Source organism: Gouania willdenowi, chromosome 4 (genome assembly GCF_900634775.1).
Source record: "Gouania willdenowi chromosome 4, fGouWil2.1, whole genome shotgun sequence".
Taxonomy (NCBI): Eukaryota; Metazoa; Chordata; class Actinopteri; order Blenniiformes; family Gobiesocidae; genus Gouania; species Gouania willdenowi.
Genome location: NC_041047.1, coordinates 26,539,018 through 26,564,405, shown reverse-complemented (window position 1 = coordinate 26,564,405; position 25,388 = coordinate 26,539,018). Strand labels below are relative to the sequence as shown.

General features: G+C 39.7%; 1 protein-coding gene across 1 annotated transcript in view; it reads left to right on the top strand.

The window, feature by feature from the left end:
* ncanb (neurocan b) overlaps positions 1 to 25,388 on the top strand; it is a 224,072-nt gene that overhangs the window by 54,249 nt on the left and 144,435 nt on the right. Inside the window, 2 exon segments of the mRNA XM_028443465.1 lie at positions 24,272 to 24,501; positions 24,605 to 24,773. Of these exon segments, the coding sequence (XP_028299266.1) occupies positions 24,272 to 24,501; positions 24,605 to 24,773 (399 nt within the window).

The window sequence follows — 25,388 nt, the reverse complement described above, 5'->3', positions numbered from 1 at the left end:
TTATTATTATTACAACAACACTGCGTTCTACCATACTCTTTTTAAATGCATTCTTATTATGATTGCTGGTTTAACTTATTCAACTTGTTAATTCACAACCATAAGAAAGAGAACACGTGGATGCCTCTTTTGCTTTTTCCACTGGGCTACATGTCATAATTAAAATGTATTTAAAACAACAAAATAGATCACAGCCAGCAGAGAACCACCCCATGATCTTAGCCTCTAACATGATGAATACAACGATCCACAAACCAACAAATGAAAAGAAGTCGAAACTAGCCGTAATTGCTGCTATCTCTTTGAAGCAGTTATTCTGAGGACACAAGCTAATTACTTTGCTATGCAGGAAATTTAAAGCTTGTATTTCCCTATAATGAGTTCATTTGTCTCATTAGTATTATGGAACAAATGAGGGAATTTGTCAGAATATAATTTGTCACACTTAGCAGCAAAGTATTTCTGCAGAGTCACTGGACTACACTACAAGGATACAGTATGGCTGTAGGTTTTTTTTTTGTTAGACCACTCAAATGAAAGGATTTTCAGCCAAAAGGCATTATTGCATCAGATCTTAGTAAATGTGTCTAAAAGAGGTATAAATGCATTGATCAATGATGTGTTACTAATACATCTACCATCCATCCATTGTTGATCCCTGCCCACACTGTAGTATGATCTCTGTGTACTAAGTACTTCTGCAACCTTTTGATCATGAGATTTACACCAGACCCTGCCCGCGATGTTAAACACCTTCTTCCATTCAGAGCCAAGTCTATTTTCTATTCCCTTACAGGGCATGGTGAGCCGTAGTAGGTTCTCCAAATGGACTGTGTCGCCACCACGGCTGATTTTTAGGGACACGTCTACAACAGTTAAGGGAGCAGAAAGCTAATTTTTGCAGACAGGCGCTGAAGGCAAAACGCAGCGTATAGCTCATAGGTGGAGTTTGAGATTCTTGCCAGGATGGGCAAAATTAAAAATCATATTTAAATATATAGACTATCTCAAGATTTGCACCAACCACAATGCATGTAACCTATACAATAATGCAAAAATAATTAGTAACATAATTGATAATGTTGACGACAAAAATTTGCGGCGACGCATTGTTTAATGTTGCAAATTCATGATAAAATCAGGCCGGCGGCCTCTTTCTGCTTCATTTTTAAAGCAGTGCCATACATGAACTGCTGGGCACAGTGTCGCTTCACCATTTACATTGTGAAGAAGAATTGCACAACAGAAGAAGAACCAACCTAAAGAATCAAAAGTTTTGGACCATTTCACTGAAAACGTATACTATACACCTAAGGTAGAATTATCATCTGCGACAGCAAACTAACAGTAATATGTTAGAATGTACACATGTATACATTATATTAACAAATATATTTTTCTGAATGAATTTGCGCATGCAGCCGCATACAGGTGCATACAGTGCTGCCACTACGTAGGAGGGAGGGGGGACGGGTGGCTAAAGAAGGCCTTGAGTCGTGATCCCGTTCGCTTCATTTCTGTACAGTTCAGTCAGTCTTCAGATAACGTGAAACGACCTTGGATAGATCTGATTCAGAAACAAAGTTCCCAGGTGGTAGCAGTGATGGGAAGAGGAGATTATGGAATAAAGTCAGGTTTACATACTAATATAAAAGTTTTTGAAGTGTTTGCATTGAATTTCCTTTGTTTTTCACCTACTGTACACATAAGACTGCAAAATACTTATTTAGAGAGTGAAACCCCATCAATTAGAATAGGAATTTAAAAAATACCCCAAAAAAATGAACAAGTGGTATAAAAGGCAACAGTCACTCACTGTAAGGGAGAAGATGTTCAAGATTTATACAAATAGGCAAGGACATAAATCAACACAAACATCTTAAAAAAAAATGGGCTGTGTGTTAAGAAACGTGTACATTTGTATTTGCGTCTTCTGCTCTCCTCAGTCACTTCTGGAAGCATTCCAAGGTGTTCCCAAGACAGGCCTGCTTTAGCACGTTGTCTATGCACACTGGTGTATCACTCAATATCTCTGATTAGCATGTAAGCAATAAGAGGCTTAATAACAACCTTCTGTTTTCTACTGATAACGGGTTGATTGATTGAACAGGTTTTTCAATGTCGTCCTCATGGGGATTAAATCCTTCTTATCAAACTGATGAGCTGATAAATTAATTCATAAATAGTCTTTTTGCAGCACACACTCGTAGGGTGTTTGTAGGTGGATTGTATTTAGCTCAGTGACAAAAGCAAATCTAAACGCTGCTGAAGACAAATAGTGGCTGTTCAACAGCAGCGTTTTCAAGTGTCTACTAAACTGGACAAAACACTACTCTGGAGTTGTTGCTGAGTGATTACCAAAATGTCAAATCTTGGTTGACTTTGTACTTGTTCTATTTTCTTAGCCTTGAACATTTCATCTGTCCTCCTAATACTTGTGTTTTCAATGTAAGTTTCTGTCCTAAATGCTGCATGTTTAGACTGTGCTTCCACATGTCCAATTATAGAGCATATTTTCTAAAAATGTAATGTATGATTGTAAAAACTAGGAACTTTCCAAATGCTACACTTTTCGAGCTAGGTTTTTTTTTTTTTTTTCTTTAACAAAATGAGAAGGTTGTTATCCTGTCAGGGTTGTTTTATAAGTTAGAGCATTGAAGTTTTTTACGTGATGTGTCCTAAAGTTGTCCAAAGTTTAAAGGTATTTGCACATTTGTCCTCCTGACTTTTATGAATCATGGCATTGTCTAATGAGAGAGCAGTAATGAGGCTATGGCGGTTTTAAAGTATGTGGCTTAAAAAAAGTAAAAGTAAAGTAAAATGCCAAGGTAAAACTGAGATGTGATTTATGGGTGGGTAGTTTATTAAAATTTAGAATGTTGCTCTGATTTGATATGAAATGAAGTCCAAGAAGAGTGGGGAAGTAAAAATGTTTTCAAGCGGAGGGTCACTGCTGCCTTGGAGCTCCTCAGTGTGTATACGCAAGCATCCTTGGGATCAGTGTGTGTGTGTAAGTTGGATTGTCACAATGTGTCTGAGTTTCTGTGACGCTTACAGTTCATCCACAGGCTGGTAGATGATGCTTAAGGCTATCTGCATGTTTTTTTGTATGACTGTGTGTAGATGGAGAGCAAAGCTCTCACTATCCTTCCTAACCGTGTGCCCTCTCTTCATTTTTCTCAAACACTGTAGAGATAAGAAAGTAAAACAGTGAGTCTGGTGCTATGTTGTGTTGTGTGACTTGAAGGTGGAAAGATGGTGATGATGATGAAATCCCAGCCAAGTCTTCTGCTTGTGTTTCTCTATCTTTTATATGTTAGTGCAGAAAGCGTGTCGTTACATCTGCCAGGTGCGGGCTGCAGCCAAATTCCCCAACTTTGAATCCCACACACATCAAGCTTCTCCGAGTAGCCAGATAGCACGGTGCTGTGTGCCTGTGGGAGATGCTTATGTTGTACAAACTAACACTTTCTTTTCTTCCTTAATTCATTCTCACTATTCTAATCAAAAGGGCTTCAGATTTACAGTATGTGTGATAGTATTTCATTAAAATAAGTATTTTTACCTAAACATAATATTGAATGCTGATTATAATGAGGATAATGTATTTTGAATGTATGTGGATAAGGCCAACCTTTGGGCCACCTTAACCTAACTTAACTTAAGTCAAAGCTGCTGGTTAGCGTATTTTATCCAAAAGTTGTTCATATCTACTACTGATGCCAGTTTAACCCCCTAAAACACTGTCAAAGGGAAATTTCTGGTGTTTTCACAGATGTAAGGTTGTGCCAAAACACTGGCAGATGTTGATATTGTGGCTTTCCACATAAACACCCCGATACGACTAAAATTTAATGTTTCACGAAGTGACATTGAATTATGAGGAAACACCATAAACAAACCAGAACAAAAAGGGCATCAAGTGAAACACTGTCTTTCTGGGAAATAAATTAAAAACTTGTCTAAGGGTGCATTCACACCGATGGAACCTAGAACAGTTAAAAAGCTCTAGGAGTTGTTTTCTTAGATAGTCGCCTTGTTTGGGCGGTGTGAACATGCAAACGAAGTCTAGAGCAGATCAAACAGGTGAATCCTAAAGGGATTTTTTCTGTGGGTCTCGGAGTGTCTCCAATCGAAGCTTAGAGCAATTAGGAGCACCATGAACACAACCGCTCCAGGAGCAGTTCAAACACAGGAAGTATCAGTAATGACCAGTGTTGGGAACGTTACTTTAAAAAAGGTATAGTTACTCACTACTTGTTCAAAAAAGTAACTGCGTTAGTAACTAAATTACTCTATAATAAAAGTAACTCATTACCAAGGAAAGTAACTATTTGTGTTACTATTAAAAAAAAAAAAAGTTGCTCTATGTCAAATAATTCACATTTTTTAGATGCGTGTGTTGTTGTGAGGTGCTTCATTAAATTTGAGTTGCGGATCTGGACAAACTCTTCACTCCTGGATATAATGAACACTTCACATACACGTTCTTGCCTTTGACCACAATTAATTTAAAGTAGGGTTTGTATCGTCACCTTAAAGATGTCAACTTTTCATCAGATTGCTCCACGCTCACCATCTCTGCTGCTTCATCCAATCTGCTCTGTGTGTGCGTGTGTGCATGTGTGCGTGCGTGCGTGCGTCGCGTCGCCTTAGCCAATCATAATCGCTCACCTTGTTTTTAACCTGCCTCCTCACAACAGTTGAGTCAGAAGCCGGGGATGCTTTCGGATAACAGTTTATTCAATCAATACATGTAACGCACCGCATAAGTTCAGTAACGATAACGGTGTTGTAACGGCGTAAAAAGTAATTAGTTAGATTACCCCGTTACTGAAAAACAAACACCATTATTTTAAACGCCGTTATTCCAAACACTGGTAATGACATAGAATGCATGGAATTGTGGGTGAACAGTAGTGCCAGCGACGGCACAAAACAAGGCTTTAAAACCACCAGGAGGATGACAACTTGTTGCTGTTCCATTGTTGAATGTTGTGAAAGAACAAACGGGCCCATTGTTGAGAGGATTTCTGTTTTTCTGCCTAGAGAAGTCTCTACTACAGCAGTGGCCGCCACAATCACCCTCAAACAGTTAGCTCATGCAACTGCATCAGAGGCTGTTTGGAGCGGTTCAGAAGTTGCACTCCGACTGCAAACCAAGCCAAACCAAGGGGATAAAATGATCACCTGTCCTCCGACCATCCGGACCGAGTCCAGGACTAAACTGGTGTGAAAGAACTTTTAAACATCAGAAATGTAACATCAAACAATCTACAGGATAATCCCCACAATGCAGTGCGCAAAACTTTTCTGAACATCATGTCAAGGAATAAAACTTTTTTTAATTTGTAGATAAGAACATAATTGTTGTAATTTCACCTGTCATTCTGTGCCAATCCACACGTACAAGCATAACATTTGTATTTTTTTGTCAGCAGCTCTTAAAATAAGCCACTTACTGGCCGACAGTTCTTAGCTCTTTATCAGAAGGTAGTCATAGCTTGAAATGTGCATTGTGTCTGCGTCCTGACCGACCCTGAGTTACTGTGTGCCCAGAAGCTGTGATGTAAGAAACAGCAGCAGGAGAAAAGTGCTATTACAGTGTATAATACTACTGTAAAAAAAAAAAAAAGGGTAATCCCACATTAGTGTAAAAAATATATATATATATATATATATATATATATATATATATATATATATTTGCTTGTGGGATCCCACAAGCAAATGGCAACCTCGAAGAGGTGACAAGGAAAGTGGCTACGGCCAAATACCTCCGAGTATGGCAGGTCCTAAGAAGCCAGCTCAATGGCAAGAACAAGTCCCGGGCAATAAACAGCTACGCCCTGCCAGTAATCAGATACCCTGCAGGAATAGTAAGCTGGCCAAAGGATGAGATACAGACCACAGATGTTAAGACGCGAAAGCTCCTAACCATGCACGGAGGGTTCCACCCCAAATCCAGCACCCTGAGACTGTACGCTAGCCGGAAGGAAGGAGGCCGAGGACTAGTGAGTGTGAGAGACACTATCCAGGATGAAACATCCAAGATCCATAAGTACATCAAGGACAAGGCTCCAACAGATGACGTGCTCAGTGAATGTCTCAGACAATGGGGAACAGAAGATGAGGTGCTGGAGGTTCCGTCATGGGAGGACAAGCCCCTACACTGGATGTACCACCGAAACATAACTGAAGTGGCGGATATCAAGAAATCCTACCAATGGCTAGACAGAGCCGGACTAAAGGACAGCACAGAGGCACTAATCATGGCTTCACAGGAGCAGGCCTTGAGCACCAGAGCAATAGAGGCCCAGATCTATCACACCAGACAAGACCCCAGGTGTAGACTGTGCAAAGAGGCCAATGAGACAATCCAGCACATAACTGCAGGGTGTATGATGCTGGCAGGGAAAGCTTACATGGAGCGCCATAACCAAGTGACTGGTATAGTGTACAGGAACATCTGTGCAGAGTATGGGCTGGAAACCCAAAGGTCAAAGTGGGAAACACCTCCAAAGGTGGTAGAGAATGACCGAGCCAAGATCCTGTGGGACTTCCAGATACAGACGGACAGAATGGTAATGGCGAACCAACCAGACATTGTGGTGGTGGACAAAGAGCAGAGGTAAGCCGTTGTGATCGACATAGCAATACCAAGCGACTTCAACATCAGGAAAAAGGAACACGAGAAACTAGAGAAATACCAGGGGCTCAGAGAAGAGTTGGAGAAAACCTGGAGGGTGAAGGCATCAGTGGTACCCGTGGTCATTGGGGCACTCGGGGCAGTGACCCCCAAACTGGAGGAGTGGCTCCAGCAGATCCCAGGAAATACATCAGACATCTCGGTCCAGAAAAGTGCAGTTCTCGGAAAAGCAAAGATACTGCGCAGAACCCTCAAGCTCCCAGGCCTCTGGTAGAGGACCCGAGCTTGGAGGAAAAAAGAGACCGCCCGCGGAGGGTGAGGAAGAGTTAGTAGTATATATATATATGAATAAACAACTGAATGACTGACTGAATAAATAAATATGTGATCAAACGTGGTAGCAGGAGCCTCCATTTCCAAAGAGTAAAGCCAGCATGCTAAAGACAAGCACCCTTAAGACAATGAATGAAATGCTAATCAGGGGTGAGGATTGATCTTGTCTGATTGCTTCATCCAATCAGACATAGACTCTGTAAAAGCTGCCGCCCCCACTCATAAGGTCCCAGGCTGTTCAATCGACTTGAGTAAAGGAGCTCTTAGCTGAACCTGAAAAGACTACCCGGAGCTAGATTTATAGCTCTGGTTCCACTGGTCAGTACACAGACAGTTCTGGAAAAAGTTCTCATAAGAATGCGATTGGTCGGTAAGGGCCTATAGGCGCTGATGGATTGGCCGCTAGCTAATCACTTCTCACATTACTTTTTTTTTGTGACAAATTAAGTGCAACAGTTTACAGTTGTACACGTCGGACTCATGTGTATTAAAATGTGCTGTACGTTGAACAAAACACTGCCATATAGGAAGGCACGAGCCGTAGTTCTTCGTGCTGAAACATCTATATTCTTGTGCTAACCTGAAGAGGTCGATCACGGATGGACTAAAAGACTGAAACATTGTGAGTGTGAAAAACACCTCCCTTTTAACAATTTTGTTACAGAAACAAAACAATGTTCTACCTATGAACTTGCCTTGGCAAATATGCATGAACTCTGTTAACAAATCTCATGGTGCAATTTGTACGTCACTTTTAGCCTTTGGTTTAATTAGACATGGCTGTCTTCATGCATCGCCTGTTGCCTGGCAACGCCTGTGATTTTGTAGTATTTTAAAAAGCTGTGCCCATCAACTAATAATGCTGTAATGTTTTTACTATAAGTAAGTGGCAAGTTTAAAACGAACATGTCAGTAAGGCTTTGTTTAACTCAACTTTATTGAATAGCATTTGGATAAAACTGAAACATCATACTATTTACACAGCTAAACAGAAAAACACTAGTGCTTCTCTGCTTTCTGTTTCAATCAAATAAAGTGGAATCTAATTTAGCAATTGTTGTGTCGCACTCATCTCTCTATTTTTTTAGCGAGGTCAGCAGCTTTGCTTCTCAATATCTCTCCTAATCATTGTTGCTTCATGTACAGGTTGATTTGATTTTAAACACGTGATCAATGATGTTTTTGTCTTGGAAAAACCACATGCATTAACTAAACAGGAGTCAAAGCGGTTTGGAGGCAATTGGCTTGTTGCGCCGGGCAACAAAAATTTACTTGCACATTCGATGGTGTGATCTCAACACTTCCGGTGTTAAACAGCAGACAGACAAAAAGGCACTGCAGTGAAGATACCCAGGTCTCTGTCTCTGAGTGGTGGAGCATAGTATACACGCTATCTTTGATAACCACATCAGAGACCTGGTTTATGCAAGGTCATTCATCATCAAATGTTGCAAAACATTTGCTGAATGGTGCTGTAGATTGCTCTAATGGACTTTCCCCTGACACCGAGGGCTCACTGGTCCAAAGACGGGACTGTCAGCTACTCAGCCGCTGACAGCTCTCGCTGCACTGTGCCTCATATGACGGTGCACAAAAGTGTTTTGGATTTTGACATTACAGTATGTGACGGCTCTTCTCCACCAGCACTGCATGTTTATGGAGCTGTCTAGCAAATTAGTTGTAAGGGCATCATGCTTCCCCAAAAAATCTAAATATGATGTTTATTTTTTTTCTGTATTGTATTAGTTGAAACGTTGACTTAACTTTGAATACTACATGCACCGGTTACAAAGCTAAATACAGAATATTGCAAACTCACAGCGCAAAGCGCTCCAGACAAAAATGCGTTTTACTCACTACATTTTACTCAGTGGCTCTATTTGACTCAGAGCCAGCTCAAGTCGTCTCCGTAGGTCCTAGTTTTCAGTTTGCAACTCATTGGCCATTACCCCAGTTGCCGGCGAAACACAATAATTGTGGTCAGGAGCCATCACCTCCATCTCCGATTCCGAAGAGTCCTCAGTTGGATCTGCAGCCGCATGGCTCTCCTGCCGTAGCCTACATTCCCACACACCGGGTCTTGGCTCAGACAATGAGTAGTTGTTCCACTCAACTAGAACTGGCACAGCCCCCTTTTCAGCAGCCTCTTTCCCTGTGGTGTAAGCACATTATCACTGGGTAAGAAATGCCGGTGACATACTCTGGATTTTGGTGAGCCATTGCTGACACGCTGAATTATCAGCAGGGAAGCAATGGAAGCTAATACAGGAATTGTACCGTGAAGAACAAGTACATCTCGGTATACAACAGTGTAATGCTGAACTTCCAACCCATTGATAGGTCAATTTCGTCTTTACTTATTTTTTCCACCGCTTGCTGGCTTCGCCAACAGCAACAACAATCCAGGTTGATTGGCAGGACCTTGCAACCGGAAATCCTCGCCCACACACTGTGACTGGAAGTTATTGGACGCCATATTGTGCACGTAGCCAATAGGAGCTAACCTACTTACTGAGATGTATAATGAGTTCAGTCAAAATAATATTTTACTTATTTGGAAACTACTGCTAGAAACAAAACAATAATGACTTGGTCGCGACAATGGTAGTTGAACCAAATAATGAAAGTTGCTTAGCAGCTAAATTATCTCTTCTGCTCCTCGACAAAGGCAGACGCTTACCCCTTTGCTCTCCCAGCCTTATCTGCCCTGCTGCTGCTTCTTTGTCTTGTGCTGTCTTCTTGTCTGAATCTAACAAGAGCCTCTCTCTACATCTATATCGAAACCAAAATTATAGAATTGATCAGCTGGTCTCTCAATGCAATCGACCACATTTTTTTAACAAGGAGAACGGACAGATCTGAGACGACCTGTGATGGCGGAACGTTTGCGGCGGGATACAAGATTGACTCGCGGGAGTGGAGGATCGTGTGTCTGTCCATCCTTTCCATGGAGGACATGGAAGACATCTACATGATTGGAATTATGATAGCAGGTATGCTGTTGATTGGAGCTGGCATCGATCAGACCTATCGCAAAGTCCGGATTACGTTGGCAGTTGTTTCAGGAAAGCTGCCAGTCATTTTTGATGGATTGGGCAGGGCTCTCAACACAGTCTAACGCAATAAACAAACTCAGATCATCTATGCGGGTTGGAAACGAGCTTGGAGAAGGTGTTTGCCCAGCGCTCAGGTCAAGGCCACCATATTGGATTTACTGCTCAGAGAAGAACAGTTGGCTGCATGGAAAAATGGTGCTGCCAACCTAAAAACAATTCCTTATCTGCATTTGACTCCCTCACAGCCAACCACATGTGCCATGTCTTTGAATTTTGTTATGATTATATATATTTTTTTGTTTTTTTTTGGTGTGCCTCTATGTGCCAAGGTTTTTTTCCTGATCCCACACTGCGTCCCCTCTAGACGGGGCATAGTCTGGGATCTGATTTTTTTTTCCTACTGTTTTCCACTTTTCATCTAAAATACGCTGCCTTTGTGGCAACCCACAGTACTCCTGGCCTGTACTCCCATGTTATATGTGATTGTTTTTTTATGTTTTCTTGGATGGGATGTAACTGAAACTGAATTGCCCCACAGGGATACCTAAAGTAATCTGAATCTAGTTGTGGAGCCCTGCCTCATTCCCTGAAAATGCATGTGCAGAAATAAGGTAAATAAAAAGCGTGGAAGAATCAACAGTACTTGTATCCACATAGACATAGTGAGAATGATAGCATAGAAGTGTTAAAAAAAAGTTTTTGAGAATGGAGAAGAGGATGTCTGGGTTCTGGAGGAAGGACTGGGAGGAAAGATGGAGCAGGAAAGCAGGAGGTGTAGTGATGTACTGTATTTGGTGAGACTATCTCAAGGAAGAGTATGTCAGCAGGGAGGCAGCATTTCCAAACCCTGCGTGACGTCCGCCTGACAGGGAAACATTATGGTACTCACGCTTTTACACGCACGCATGCACACACACACACGCACACACACGCATACACACACACACACACACACACACGTACACATTGGGAAGCATTTTTGATTCGGTATTAACCTGATGAACCTTTAACACGCATGATGGAAAATTTGTGATTCATCGTATAAGCTGTTGTATCTGATAGGCTGCAATATGAACCACAGGAAACCATGGATAAAAAGTTTGGGTTTTCAAACAAAAATTCTGTTCTTTTTTGCAATTGATTGATACTTACAAAATAGTCAATTCCAGTAACATATAGGTACTTAGTACTTATACAGTATACCTTATATTCATTTTCCCAACACATGTTAAATTATCAATTGCTGTTTTTTTTCAATTAGGTTTTTTGTCCTTGTATAACTGTGAATCCCATGTAAAGCTCACAAAAAAATTTACAAAACGTTTTTTTTTAAAGGGGCAGGACATTTCTGGAACAGTATCAGTGATTACTTCATTATAAAATAAAAATATGGTTAAGCTCTCAAGTACTATTAGTTTACTCATCTATACAAATACAGTACAATTATTCTACACTGTTTCATTTGTTTGTTTTTTTTTGTTATTCAAAAGCTTGAGCTAAAACTGTCATCAAATAAACCACCAAGAAAAACCAGTCGCACTATAAATCCAAACAATATGGTAACAAACAGAGGTGTAAAGAGTACTGATATATCCGAGTAGAATGTGTTACTTGATTGAAATTCTACTCAAGTACAAGTAATCTATATATGTTCCCTCTTGGTGATGTCATCAGGAGACCTGGAGTAAACTTCCACAGTTATGCTGACGATCCAGTCCAATGGATGCTGTTAATAACTGTATTTTAGATATCATATCTTGGATGGCAGAAAACTTTCTTCAGCTCAATCAGGACAAAACTGCAGTTTTACTTATCGGTCCTGAAGCCCAGAAAGAGATACTTTCACCTAAATTACAAGCTGCATCTTTAACTCTCTCTTCACAAATTAAAAACCTGGGTGTCATTCGGGACTCTGAGCTTACCTTTATCCCTCATATTAAAAACGTAACAAAACTGTGTTTTTATCATTTAAAAAATATTGCTAGAGTCCATTATATTCTTTCTCGGGCCAACACAGAGACGCTGATGCATGCTTTTATCATCAGTCGAATCGATTACTGTAATGCTCTGCTTTCTGGTCTTCCTAAAGACTATTTCAGGTTTACAACTATTACAGAACTCTGCGGCACGTGTCCTGACAAAGACCAGGAGGCGGGAATACAATACACCAATTTTAAAATTGCTACATTGGCTCCCCGTGTGTTTTAGGATCAATTTAAGGTTCTTTTACTGGTTTTTAAGTGTCTTAATGATCTTTGGCCTTCTTATCTCACAGAACTGCTTTTACCCTATGAGCCTTCTCAGGTCCTGAGGTCCTCTGGCACTGGCCGTCTAGTAATTCCCAAAGTCAGGACACACACTCAAAGTGAGGCATTGTTTCAGTTTTACGGCCCCCGTTTATGGAAGCACCTCAGGGCTGCTGAGAGTCTTAATGTTTTTAAGAGGAGACTCAAGACACACTTGTTTAATTTAGCTTGTAACTAATTACTTGTATTATTATTTTAAGCTTTATTTAATTTAATGTTGTTATTGTGTCTATTTCATTCTAGTTTGTTACTTTGGTCATGTACCACATCTTAGCTTATTTTTATGTTGTTTTAGGACTACCATTTGTTTTATATTTTGATTATTGTTATTGTCCTTAATTATTTCTTTTCTCATCCAGTGTTTCCTCATGGAGCCCTCTGGATCAGGAGGTGGTGATGGTGTCTTCTTATTGGAATACATATTGACATATGGTGGTGATCCTGTGCCGTGCTGTGTATGACTGTCTCAAAGTAAAAGTTACTAGTTACTTTCACCCCCCCCACGTTTATTTTGGGCAATAAATCTTGCCGCGGTTCCCTTGCATACAGTAAACTTAAAACGGAAAAGACCAAATCTTGCACAATGGGAACTTAATTTATTTTCCACAAAGGCATCTGTATAAAATAAAAGGTTTGTCAAAATGTACAATTCTTTTTAAAATCAAATAACACTAGTAACAGATGCTTTTGCATCATGGGTTGCATAGTGCTTGTAGAATCTTCTGGCAATGCTCTGATAAAATAACTGGCATTCAAGGCTGTTTTGGCACGGTGCATTACATTTAATCTGGTTGGTCGGCTATGATGTGATGCATTTGATTGTTGTCTGGTCATTTCATTTTTTGTAGTTTCACAAAGTTTTAAAATGTTGGTCATTTTAAAACAAAAAATATATAATTTACTTAGTAATGGTTGGGTGTAGAAAGGTAACAAATTACTTAAGTACAAGTAAAATTACTGATTTAGAAATATACTCCAAAAAAGTGCCCATAAAATCAACTCAATTACAGCAATGTGAGTACTTCTAGTCTATTACTTTCACCTCTGGTAAAAACGTCCATGGTATAAAAGTGAGGAAAAAGTTCCTTTTGCAAATCTGTGTTTTAGAAAATCCTCTTAATTAAAGTAGCATGCATGCTACAGTCTATTTGATGCAACATGTGACCTGTTCTTGCATGTCCGTGCACCTTTCCCTGTGTCTGGTGACCAAATCTTCAGTGAGACCCAGGTGGAGCTCAGGACGCTGCGGTCTAGACGTTTGTTTTCTATCATCGATCATCCCTTAACACAGTGATCAACAAATGGCAGCAGGCGTCAGTCTGACAGCTCATCTGTCATGATTTATGACCAACACGCATCTCTGCACAAACACACATACATGTAATGAGCTGAGGTTCTAATAGCAGCAGTGCAGTGGCAACAAGCAGAGAGGATACCCTCGATAAGTCCGCCAATAGATGACAGGGCAGGGATGACACCGTTAGTGTGGGCAAATTAAAGAGAATATAAGCCTTTGTCTTTGCTAAGCTCAGTGACATCTGCTCAGAAGGAAAGACACCGAAGCGTGAGACAGAGGAAGAGAATGAGGAATGATGTTTGCAATTGTTCTCCTATTACTGCGAAAATGCCATTACCACCCTCCCCGTATGCTGCTCTCTTTACTGTATGATAAGGCTCTTTAACTGCGTACAAACTCTGTGATGCGGACCAACCAGTGGTTTTTATCAAAATGATGCCATTCTCATGGAACATTAATGAAGTTTGACCTCTGCAGGAAGTAAAACTACCATTCAACTCTGTTATCTACATTTTGTTGCTCTCATAGACTAAAAATGACAAGACAAGGTCATGAAAGGTCACCTGTTAACATTTAGCAACGTCAAATAAACCTCAGTAGCGTCACAATCTGACCTATCTATCAGATAAGACTTTAATAAAAGCACCTTTAAACTCTGTGTTGATCTTTATATTCAAGATGTAGTTTTAAATGTATCAAGAAAGTAGACGTCAATAGGAAATATGAAAGAAGGAATAAAACCTCAGACAACAGTTTGATTTAATCCTCGGGGCACCTTTGGGGACCAAACGTTCAACTTTTGCTTATTCATCTTTTTTAAATTCTCAATATCTCATTCAGCTTAAAGACTAATTGTATGAACCTTGGCCAGGAGTTTTCTTTTTATATCACGTTCATATTGCCATGATCACTTTTATTGCAGGAAGTATAAAACTGGAGATATAAAATGTACCGACATTCTGTTTGGGAACGATTTGGTCTCATTGACTCTTACTATAACCACATATTTTTGATATACTGTAACTGTATACCACAACATATAACAGTGGTTTTCTCATAAATACCTAGAAAATCTAAGCATCAACCTTCAAAATACAAAATGCACCTTATTTTTTAGGGAAAATTATTGACCTACTCAAGGCTGTAATAACTTCATACCAAATATTCCACTTTGCACCTTATTTTTGAAAAAAATGCATATTTTGTGTTTTTCTTATTGAAAAAAAAATAGTGTTTTTATGACAGAAGGGGCATAAGACAGTACAGAAAATACAGAAATACAATGAAAACTTTATATCTATGGTTAGGTCTAAAGTTGTTGAAAAGATCTGATGGGAAAAAAAAAAAAAATACAACATTTTTACAACAGTTTTATGGAGAGTACTATTTTGGTACTCAAGCTCAGAGTGTAATTTTTTCTCAAAGGTGCCCCGAGGGTTAAATAAAGATTTGAGGCCTTGATTATTTAAAACTCATTACCAGAAAGTAGTGTTATGGTGTGTTTTTATATCGTCCTTTGTCTATACTTGTAGTTTAAATCCTGGCTTTTGCGACCAGGAGAATTTGAAATGGACTTCATGTGATTTATTTGTTGCAAATCACTGCCTCAGCTGTAAAACAAAGATAAACATTTGTCCAAATAAAGTGGACAGAGAACATGTGAAGGGGTGGAGAGAGGGTGTAAATGAGGTAGTGATTGTAAAGCTTGGTTGGCTTCATCTGAAGCAGTATCTTGTGTAAGCAGTGCGAATGCGGGCCAAAGTGTGTTTATCCAGGTGGAACATGGCAAGAAACTGGCAAGCAGATGAACCATTATTGGTACTGCTTTGCAGAATGATACATCTGCCTTTGTTTGTTCTTAGTGTGCCATCTCAGCAAGGATGGCTTCGAAATTGCAGGTTGATCATTCGAGGGACGAGGCTTGACATTATTTGTGCCGCCTGCGCTTGCATGGGTTTATAACTGTGTTTTTGAGAAAGACAGCGGCCAGTACGTGTGTGCATGTGTGTGGTAAACAAAGATGAGTGCCGTCCTCAAGGGGGATAAAGCAAAGAGAGCGACAGCAGAGAAGGAAATTAGACGTGTGCGCATGAATCTATCACTATGTCAGTCCTAATACCAAATCTCAACACTACATCTCTACTTTTCTGGTCTTTGTGACTCCTTTTACACATCACATCAGTCCAATTTAGCAGCTGCACAAGCCTTCTGTTAGGGTTGTTAAGTTGGACCCATAAACAAACAACACCCAAAGTGTGGGTCGACGTGAATTTATTTAACAAAAAGTGTCCTCTTGGCTTGGCTTGATCCCGGGAGTGGCTCCAGAGCAGGCTCGGGTACTAGAGGAATAAAAGTCCAGAATCAAAAATAAAACTTGGCAAAAGGCATAGACTTCAGGATAGCTCTAGAGCAGAAGTACCGCAGCATAGACGGAACAATCCAACGATGAGTGGAGGTGAGTCTGAGGCTTTTGTATTGCAGTGATGAGTAATTGGAACCAGGTGTGCCTGCTCGGAGTCCACGCCCCACCAGGACCAAGCCTAAAAGAAAAACAAAGAGCCACAAGAGGGAGAAGAAAACAGGCACATATGGCCAAAAACATAACACCTTCAGTGTTTTTCCACCTTTTGTTAAAGTTTTCTTTCTATCTCTCTTTCAAGCTCCAGGAATTTTGGCTTTCTTCTGTTTCAGACAAATGAGCTTTTTTTGCTGTTGTCATTTTTTAATATTTTGCGGCGCAACAATTCCAACAGGGCTGCGAGGCTGAGCGGAGGTTACGGATGCATGTTTTTGCGACTCTGAGATTAACGGGCAAGATGAACAGAGCATAACCTACCTTGTGTCCTTTTAATATAGCAGTCCAGATCAGATCTGGGATCAGTTTCATCTGACGGTGTTAAAGTGGAAAAAACAAACAAACTAAACCAAATTTAGAAGTAATTTTAATATTTGGATTATATGCTGTGGTCTGAGTCACATCAGTTACGGCAGCTAACCTTTATTATTTTATTGATGTTTTAGTCATTTCAAAGCTTTGTATCTTTCGTTAAGCAGTGTTTAGCTGACTAGATTTACCCTTTGAGCATAAATACAGTATATAGTGCATTTCAGCCCAGTCATACAAAGTTTGTGACACTGAAACAAATGATACTTTCATACATTTTTGTGTGTGGCAACACGATTTCTTCATATCGTATGTGCTGCAGAGCACAATATTTATTTGAGCTGCATGTCATGAAATGTTGTGGGGTTGCCTGATGGGGATGAAAAGTGATACTTTTAAATGAGTAACCCAAACACTGATTGTAGTAAATAGATGAAATTGGAGGAAATAATTTCCAATTGAAACACATCATGCGGGCAAGCTTGAGTAGTGAAACTATTATTTTTAGGACAGTGTCATGTAGGGGTGTTGCAAAAAATTGATTCGGCGATACATCTCAATATTACGTTGTGCGATTCTTGGATCGATTTAAAATGCAGCCATATCAATTTTTTTTGTTATTAATTTATTTTTTAACCTTTATTTAACCAGGAAAGTCTTTTCCACTGCAGGAGACATTGTAACTGCACAAAGAAGTGCACTGAAACCTGGGCATGTTGACCAGCTTGTGTTTTTTCAATAAAATCTAAAAATAAAGTACTAACTTTCTGCATGTATTTGTTGTTCTAGGGCCTCTAGGCATATACCTCAGTTAAGTTGCACTAAAGTCAAAGTTGGTTTAAAAGCCACAGGCAGATTGTATGTTATTTTTTTAAGTTGATGGCACATGGCATGTTAAAGCCAATGTTTTGAGTGTAAAATATGCTAAAAAAATATATTTTATACATAATGTTCCCATGAAGGTGTACACATTTACAGATTAGTTGTTTCTCAAGTCTTGTATTAAAAAAAAACAAATTGCAATAATCGCCTTATACTTCCGTATCGGAATCTATCGTATTGTATCGTGACCTATGTATCGGGATACAAATCGTATCGCTAGATGGCAGGCAATACACACCTCTAGTGTCATGTCTCCCGGAGATCGTGTTTGTGGGCTCAACATTTGCCATATCACGAAACGTTAGCCTGTCTGCTACAAAATGTTCTGTAGCAATGTTTGAAAAATACAGTGAAAAAAAATAGAGTAGAGTTGGCCTGGCAATAAGCCACACCCACTTCCTTAATTTTTGTAAGAAAGTGAGTATGGTAATGCCGTCACTTCTGCTCAGTTCCTCGGTTTGAAAGAAACTGAGCCAATCAGAGCCGTACGGAAAAAACGTCCTATCTGCTGCGCCAAGCAGTGTCAAAACAAACATGGCGTCCGCCACAGAGAACACGTTCGGAGCTGCGCTCTGCACTGTTTTAAAAAACCTGAATACGTCCTTGAAACCATAAAAAGAAGAGGCTTTAAAACTGTAAGTCTGTATCGTACTACACGCCATTTCCTCTAAATGGAGCTGGCTTAGCTTGTCGCGCTATTGTCGCCACGTCCGCTCTTCGTTTATTTAGTTACTCTGCACGTGTTTGTCCCGCCCCACTCAGCCCCCAAGAATTCAAACGCCTTGTGAGCGCTTCCAGACTATTGTCTGTATTAAACATTGAATAATACAAGGAGTTTAGGATGGATTTCAGGCTAAAGTACAGTATCTTCTTGATTATCTCAATTTTTACGTTAAAAAGTGACAGGGAATCCCAGATAAAGTTTGGAGCACATGATGGTATATCACAGTGAACCACATTATTTAATACTTAAGTTTACCTACTCTGCTGCAGTTACATCACGACCCTCCCCTTCCAACTTTCCAGTTTCAATACTGTTTTTTAATGGCGTTACTTCTGCAGAATAATGATGTAGAATATACCTCAAAATTCTAACAAAGCCCTTGAAGACCAAAGAACGCAGAGAGTCATGGGCTTTGAACTACCACTATCTGAACTTAGCATCATTGAACATTTATGTGACACATAGTCATTCTACATGGTTTGAAAAGCACCATCTTTGCATCGTTCGCTGCTAAGGAAAATTGTCACGTTCAGGTTTCTTAGTTTTTTTGAAGCTCCATGAACAGATTTTTTTAGAATTTTTTTTTTCCTGTAGTAGAATGGCTTTTAAAAAGATTATTTTCTCAACACTTGTTTGAATATTTTTGCTTTTGTCTTAAAATAATTAAAAAGAAGAGCATTCGGAGAGTGTCAGATATCCTCTTTGCCAGATATTGGCATCAGTGATCCTGGTCATGGTACCATGATTCACATTTTAAAGTCATATAAGACATTTCTGCCCCCATTAATAACAATGCATAGATCCAAATATATGGACACTCTCATTTTTCAGAAAAATCCCAATGAAATGCCCAATCCTCCAGATTTGATCGATTTGATTAATTTGGGGTAATTATGGAACCAACCTGACATAACTGAGACAGATTTGCCAATAATGAGAGGCAGGGATTTTTTGATTATTGAAACTAATCTAGAATCAGTATATTGATCCTGATTACCTTCAAAACTTCATATCTTCCATTTTGTAAGGTCTATCATTGGTGAACATTTTGTGAAAATTTGTAAAGTAGTTTGGACGTAATCCTGCAAACAAACAAACTAACGAATAAATGAACGCAGGGTGAAAATATTTCCTTCTTGGCGGAGAATAATAATCCTCTTGTTCATCAGAGCGACCCACACAGCAGAAAGATCCCTGAGTTCCTCTGGTAGTAAATTCCCTATGCTTTGTGTTTCACATGTCACCTATTTGGATGAGCTGAGAGCCTCTCTTTACCAAAATAAGAGCCCATTTTTACAGAAAAAAATTGTTGCCATGCAGAGCAACAGGGATCTGCCATTGAGGGAGTCAGACAAGTACCGCCTTTTTACGCTAAAAGTCACGACAGAAGTGGAAAAGTGAGGTATTAATGTGGGTTTATGCATGCGGAGGGAAAGGTGAATAGAACAGCTGATGTTTGGCTATCAGGGAAGAGGCACTTAGCCTCTCGGCTCGTGTAACCGCTACCACATTACAGATGCAGGAATGAGCAATGACAGTCATTCCTGCGCTTTCTCTCTCTGCGTTCAAAGGTACATTCGCCATCTGCTGAAAGAAAAAAATGCTTTGTCTGTGCTGCTAAGTGAAAGTTGGATGTTGCACGAAAAGCATAAATGTGATGGATGTTTTCACCTGTGAATTTGTTCCAGGCTACACATCACCCCCACAAACCTCCACAAAATACTCAAATATGGCGAAAGCAGCAAAAATCCAACCCAAAAAAAAAAAGGATTCCCAGGAGAAAAATAGCAAAATGATTGAAAGAAGTGAGTTGAAATACTCATCTGATGGCCAGCAGGTAGTCCGACTGCAAGGGAAGAGGAGGAGATAAAAGAATGGAAAAGGACAGAGTGAACATTATAATAGCAGAGAGGAGGATGGAGAGCTTGGGCGACTCATGCAGAGATGTGCCTGTGATCCTCGTAAAAACACTGTTCCACCAATCTGCAGTGTAATTATAGTCAGGACAGGATGCCCCTTTTTGTGTTGACCTTTACATCCATTTCATTAATTTGCTGATGAGCTGCACAAACAAAAATAGTGCAGAGGAATATACTATATATCAACATATATTCTTTACATTCCACCTGCACAGTGCACCTGGTTTTGTTTTTTGTTTTTTGTTTTTTCTCCCCCTTGTAGGGTAACACAATTTGATTTAGTGTTCTTCTCAAATAACAAACTTTAATTTCAATGAGAAAGTACGACACTCCAACTCCCATGATCACTACCTGCAAAGTATTTAACCAATGACCAATTCCTGCAGCTGAATACACTTCACCATGTTGTCCTACTGCACTGTTACACGTGAAGTGTTGATTGTTCATCTTCACCTGCGTACTGTATGCCTTTAGCTGAGGTTTTCTGTTTCAATTTTACTCGTGATTCTATCTAAAAAAAGAAGTAGCGACACCTTGTTTAGGTGAAACACAAACACAAAACCAACTAGCACTTTTTTCTTTCATAATAAGAGCCGGGACTGGCCAAAAACTCCAGAAAATCTAATTGTAAATCTGCAATATTTTCACAATTGACTGACAGAGCTTTAACACTCAGTTCTCTGTTTGAAATGCAGAGACTTTGATAATTGTGATTATATTTAGCAACTATTTTGTGCCTGCTTTAACTAAGTTAAATCTGATAATTTTTAATAAAAGCAATAAAAGGTTTCATTTTGTAAACACAACGAGGATCAATGTGTTGTCATAAACACAATCCAAGCTCAGTTAATAATAAACTGACATTTCAAATGGACCCATGCTATGAAACACATTGTCATCGTAATTAATCACAATTTGTACCTTTTACTGCACTGTTTGAAAATGGTGAAGAGGGGGTGTATCAATGTCAATATTTGATGGAAAAGGTGACATAATATGAATGTATTGACATGAAAGAAGAAAGGCATCATCACATACCCTGACTGACGGTGTGAGCACACAATGCATGTGGATTTGGTGAGTTTAAACTTTGCTTTAGTGTTGAAAAGTTTCAACTTCTTGCTGATGCATCGCCTCAAACATGCAAATGTTGAATAATTTCACTTAAGCATTGTGCTTTGTAATTACTTTAGAATTATGGATTTTAATGAAGTAACAGCTGTAACAGATTTCATACCTTATGTTGACTGATGACATTTTTGCTGTGTAATAGTCCAATTCCTTTTGCTGAAGTATATTAAGACAGGTCTTTTCCTCGTCTAATTTGACAGCTACAACCTGGAGCAGTATTTGTTTCTCCTCCCATGTCTGCAAACACTATGTGTGGTGAAATCTGTTCATGACAACTATGCATGTTTTATTTATGTAAAAAATGAAACATTTATTATAATGCATAACTGCACCCTGGACACTGAGGAGAACACTGCAAGTTGACCCACCAGAATCCTGGAACACCAGTCAGGTCCCCCAAAAACGATATCCCCGAGTCGTGAGAGCGTGCATGCATTCATACAATCATTTATTTTTTTAAAAAACGGCTTCATGTGGACCATGTCAGGGGCGGAGCTTCATGGGGGGCTGGGAGGTAGGACTTAAGGGAGCCAGGCCTCTACCACGGCTCAGGGGAGCTGGAGAAGGTGGGCCCTCCATGACATGTGCCCAGAGTATAGTCACAGTCTGTTTAACATCACCGATCATGCAGATTTATACAGGGGTTATATAGACCCATTTTGTGTGACGTATGCATGCTAAATTAGGTGCATGCATGTGCATGCTCGGTGCAAAACAACCTGCTGAGGTGATGGTGCATGGGCGCAGACGGAGCGCTATCTCAGTCTGGATCCAGTAAAAAGTGACCATAAAAAGCTGTAAATGGACTGATATGCAGACGTGGGACAGTGAGGAGGAGACTTAATGTAGAGATGGAAACTCATCTGTTGAAACTAATCAGAATAAGCGGAAATTCCCAGAAACCTTCGGTAACAGGAGTACAGCAGCCCGCCTACCTGCCCGTTCATAACAGTTATAATCATCTAGAGACTTAATGCTTTTAGGTTTTCTTTCGTTTATACACTGGGTTTTTCTATCAGATATGTATAAATGTCTGGCCAGTGAACATCAGGCCAGCAGCGCACATCAGATGACCACTCGTTTTTGGGAATGCTGCATGGGTCCCACAATCGTTCACCTGTACTTAAAGTGAGTTTCCTTAAATAACTATTTACGAGCCTTAACAGTGGTTCATTCATTGCCATTTTTCAAGCGTCACATTTGTAAACAACATGGTTTCTGCACAGAGTGCACGCACGTCAGTCACTGGCCCCGCTCATTCTCCAAGTTATTGTGTCATTGCACTCTGAAATGATTCTTTCAATTAATTAATGAATTGTCAAACACATATACATACATATAGTTTGTAAAGTGTGTAAATCAGTGTTTGTTGTGTTTCAAAGCTTAAAAAAAAAAAAGCTTTTGAACTATGTGTGTGTTTATTATAGGAGTGAACAAGCAGGCAGCCTGTCATTGCCTCCAGCAGCGTGACTAAACAACAGATCACTGATTGAAAATGCATGCACTGCTGCTGGGCTTTGGGGCAAATTAGATTAGACATCATGACATGTTGTTGCCGGTGTTCTTAGAAATGAGAAGAAAGGGAATGGTAACTGATGAAGATGTGTACAAAGAAGTTCCAGGGTGTGAACCTCGTTCATGTTCTGAGTACAGATGGTAAACAGATGCAACCGGAGCTCAGCGACGATAGGCTGAACAACTGCTCATTTAAGGAGTTTGTGCTGGAGTGTGAATGAGCCACCTCTGTCATTTCAGTCAATGTGACATTGGATCTGTCATATAAATGTAGTTGTCTAAAGTCAGTTTAACGCTTATTCATGCTCTTAAAGGATTAAATGCTTCTCAAGAACAGCCACAAGTATCGTATATCGTTTGAAAGCTTAGACCCTTCCATTTTTAACCATATAAACCACACAGCCAACACAGTCAATTATTTTGTCAAACTTGACATAAACAAGCCAGCGCTCTTCACCTTTAACGCAATGCGATGTCTTACTGAATCCATATATTCCATCAGAAGTGGCCTCAAAATATTCCTAAGACATTGACAAATCCAATGAATCTCAGCATTTAGTCCAAAACAGTAAAACTAAACAGTAAAAAATAAAATGTAACATATTTACATGAAAACAGCAGCTCCGCCCTGATTTCTTTTTACTTTTTTTGTTCTGTGAGGCTAACCGTGTCATTTTTAGATTAATGTTGCAAATTCATAATAAAATCAGGCCGGCGGCCGCTTTCTGCTTCATTTTTGCTGCAGTACCATACATGAATGATTTACTATTTACATTGTGAAGAAGAATTGCGCAACAAAAGAAGAACCAAGTCACATGACTCGAGGGCCAAAAAATTACTTTATTAATATATGTTTTAAAAGAACAACAAAAGCATTCATATATATTTTGTACAGTCACTGTTTTATAGCACTTAAAATGTCTGTATATTATGTACATTACATTAAGAATTGTATTTTTTCAATTTCAAAGGAAAACTGTCATGAAAAGTTTTCACCACTAGGATGACAACGCTCTGCCTGCCCCTGCCAACTCAGCATATGCTTGGTAGACAACACAGCAGTGAGAAATTGAGAAAATTGCAGTATTTCGTTGACGGAAAAGGTGGATTTCCTTTGGTACACCATTTATTATAATTAGGCCTTTTTGTCTACAGCTACTTTCTCATGTGTAGTTTTGACAAAGGTAATATGTGTATCTGCCACTGTGGCGGTAGACAGCAGAAAGATGTTCTGATATTGATCCTAAAAAGCACATCCATGGTTGACGTATGGCTTATGAAAGGCCTTTTGATGTTTTCCATCCATGGTCTCACCCCGCCTCCCACTGTTCAGGCTGCACAAAAATGACAACAGAATCAATGACCAATAACCAATAATAAGAGCCACAATGGGCTCCTATTTTTTGCCCTCTTGCTTCACAAGAAGGTGAATGTCATTGAACAAAGACGGCTGGAGATGAAGCACATGTCGTCCTCCAGTAGAAGTGATGAGGATGTGATGAAGAACAAAGGTCTGTGGCTTCATTTACAAAGACAGCTTTGATTGATGGCTCCTCTTCCCGTCTCTCCTTTCAGGCGTAACCTACGCAGACACAGTGGTGAATATGCGGAAGGTGACCCATCAAACCATTACTGAGGAGCTTTCTAATACCGTTCTGCTCCCGTGCATCTTCACCCTACGCCACACCAATGGCTCATCTCACGAGCCCCCCAGGATCAAGTGGACCAAGGTCTGGGGCCAGAGGGGCTCTGACGGTCTGCAGAAGGAACAGTCGGTCCTGGTGGCGAAAGATAATGTGGTGAAGGTAGAGAATGAATCCTTTCACTCTGTGATTTTGAGGAATATGGTTCGCCCTGTAAGGTTTTAATTGGGTTTTTCTGCCTCTGCTGCTCCGTTCCCTCTCTCAGGTAAAAAAGGCTTTTCAGGGTCGGGTGTCGCTGCCTGGATACAATAAGAATCGCTACAATGCCAGCTTGGCTTTGATTGGGCTACGCTCCAGCGACTCCGGCCTGTACCGCTGTGAGGTGGTGGTCGGCATCAATGATGAGCAGGACACAGTTCCACTGGAAGTCACAGGTATTTTCAAACATCAATTTTGTACAGACAAAAGCACAAAGATGACTGAAATGTTGAATTCAATTAGTCATTCAACTGAAAGAAAGGGACAAACTCCCAAAGAAACACAGCTCATCAATGCTCAATGAAAGTAAACGTGGAACATTTCATATCAACGCAACAGTTTAATGTGTAGTTTGTTTGTCCTTTTGTTCCCTTTTTGTTAAAATTTAACAACCGTGATGGATTCATTTTCACACTATGAAAGAAAGATTCTAAATGCTTGATTTTGATTGAAAAGTCTCTGCTGCAGTTTTCTTCTGATTTTTTCTCATATTCCCCTCTCTACGTTTTATATTCTTTCCCACATTACATCTATCATAAACACACTTGATCACATTTGCTTTCATCCCTGTCTTTTTCGTGTGCACAGCTATGCAAGTACTGTATATAAGAGCAGTTGGTATGTTAATTTAAAAACCACAACACAATCCATCCACTTATATTTATATGCAGAGGTGTAAAGAGTACTGATATACCGTTACTTAATTGAAATTGTACTCAAGTACAAGTAAGTTATATGTAAAATACTCAACTACATGTAAAAAGTAACTCAAATAGTATTCAAAGTAAATG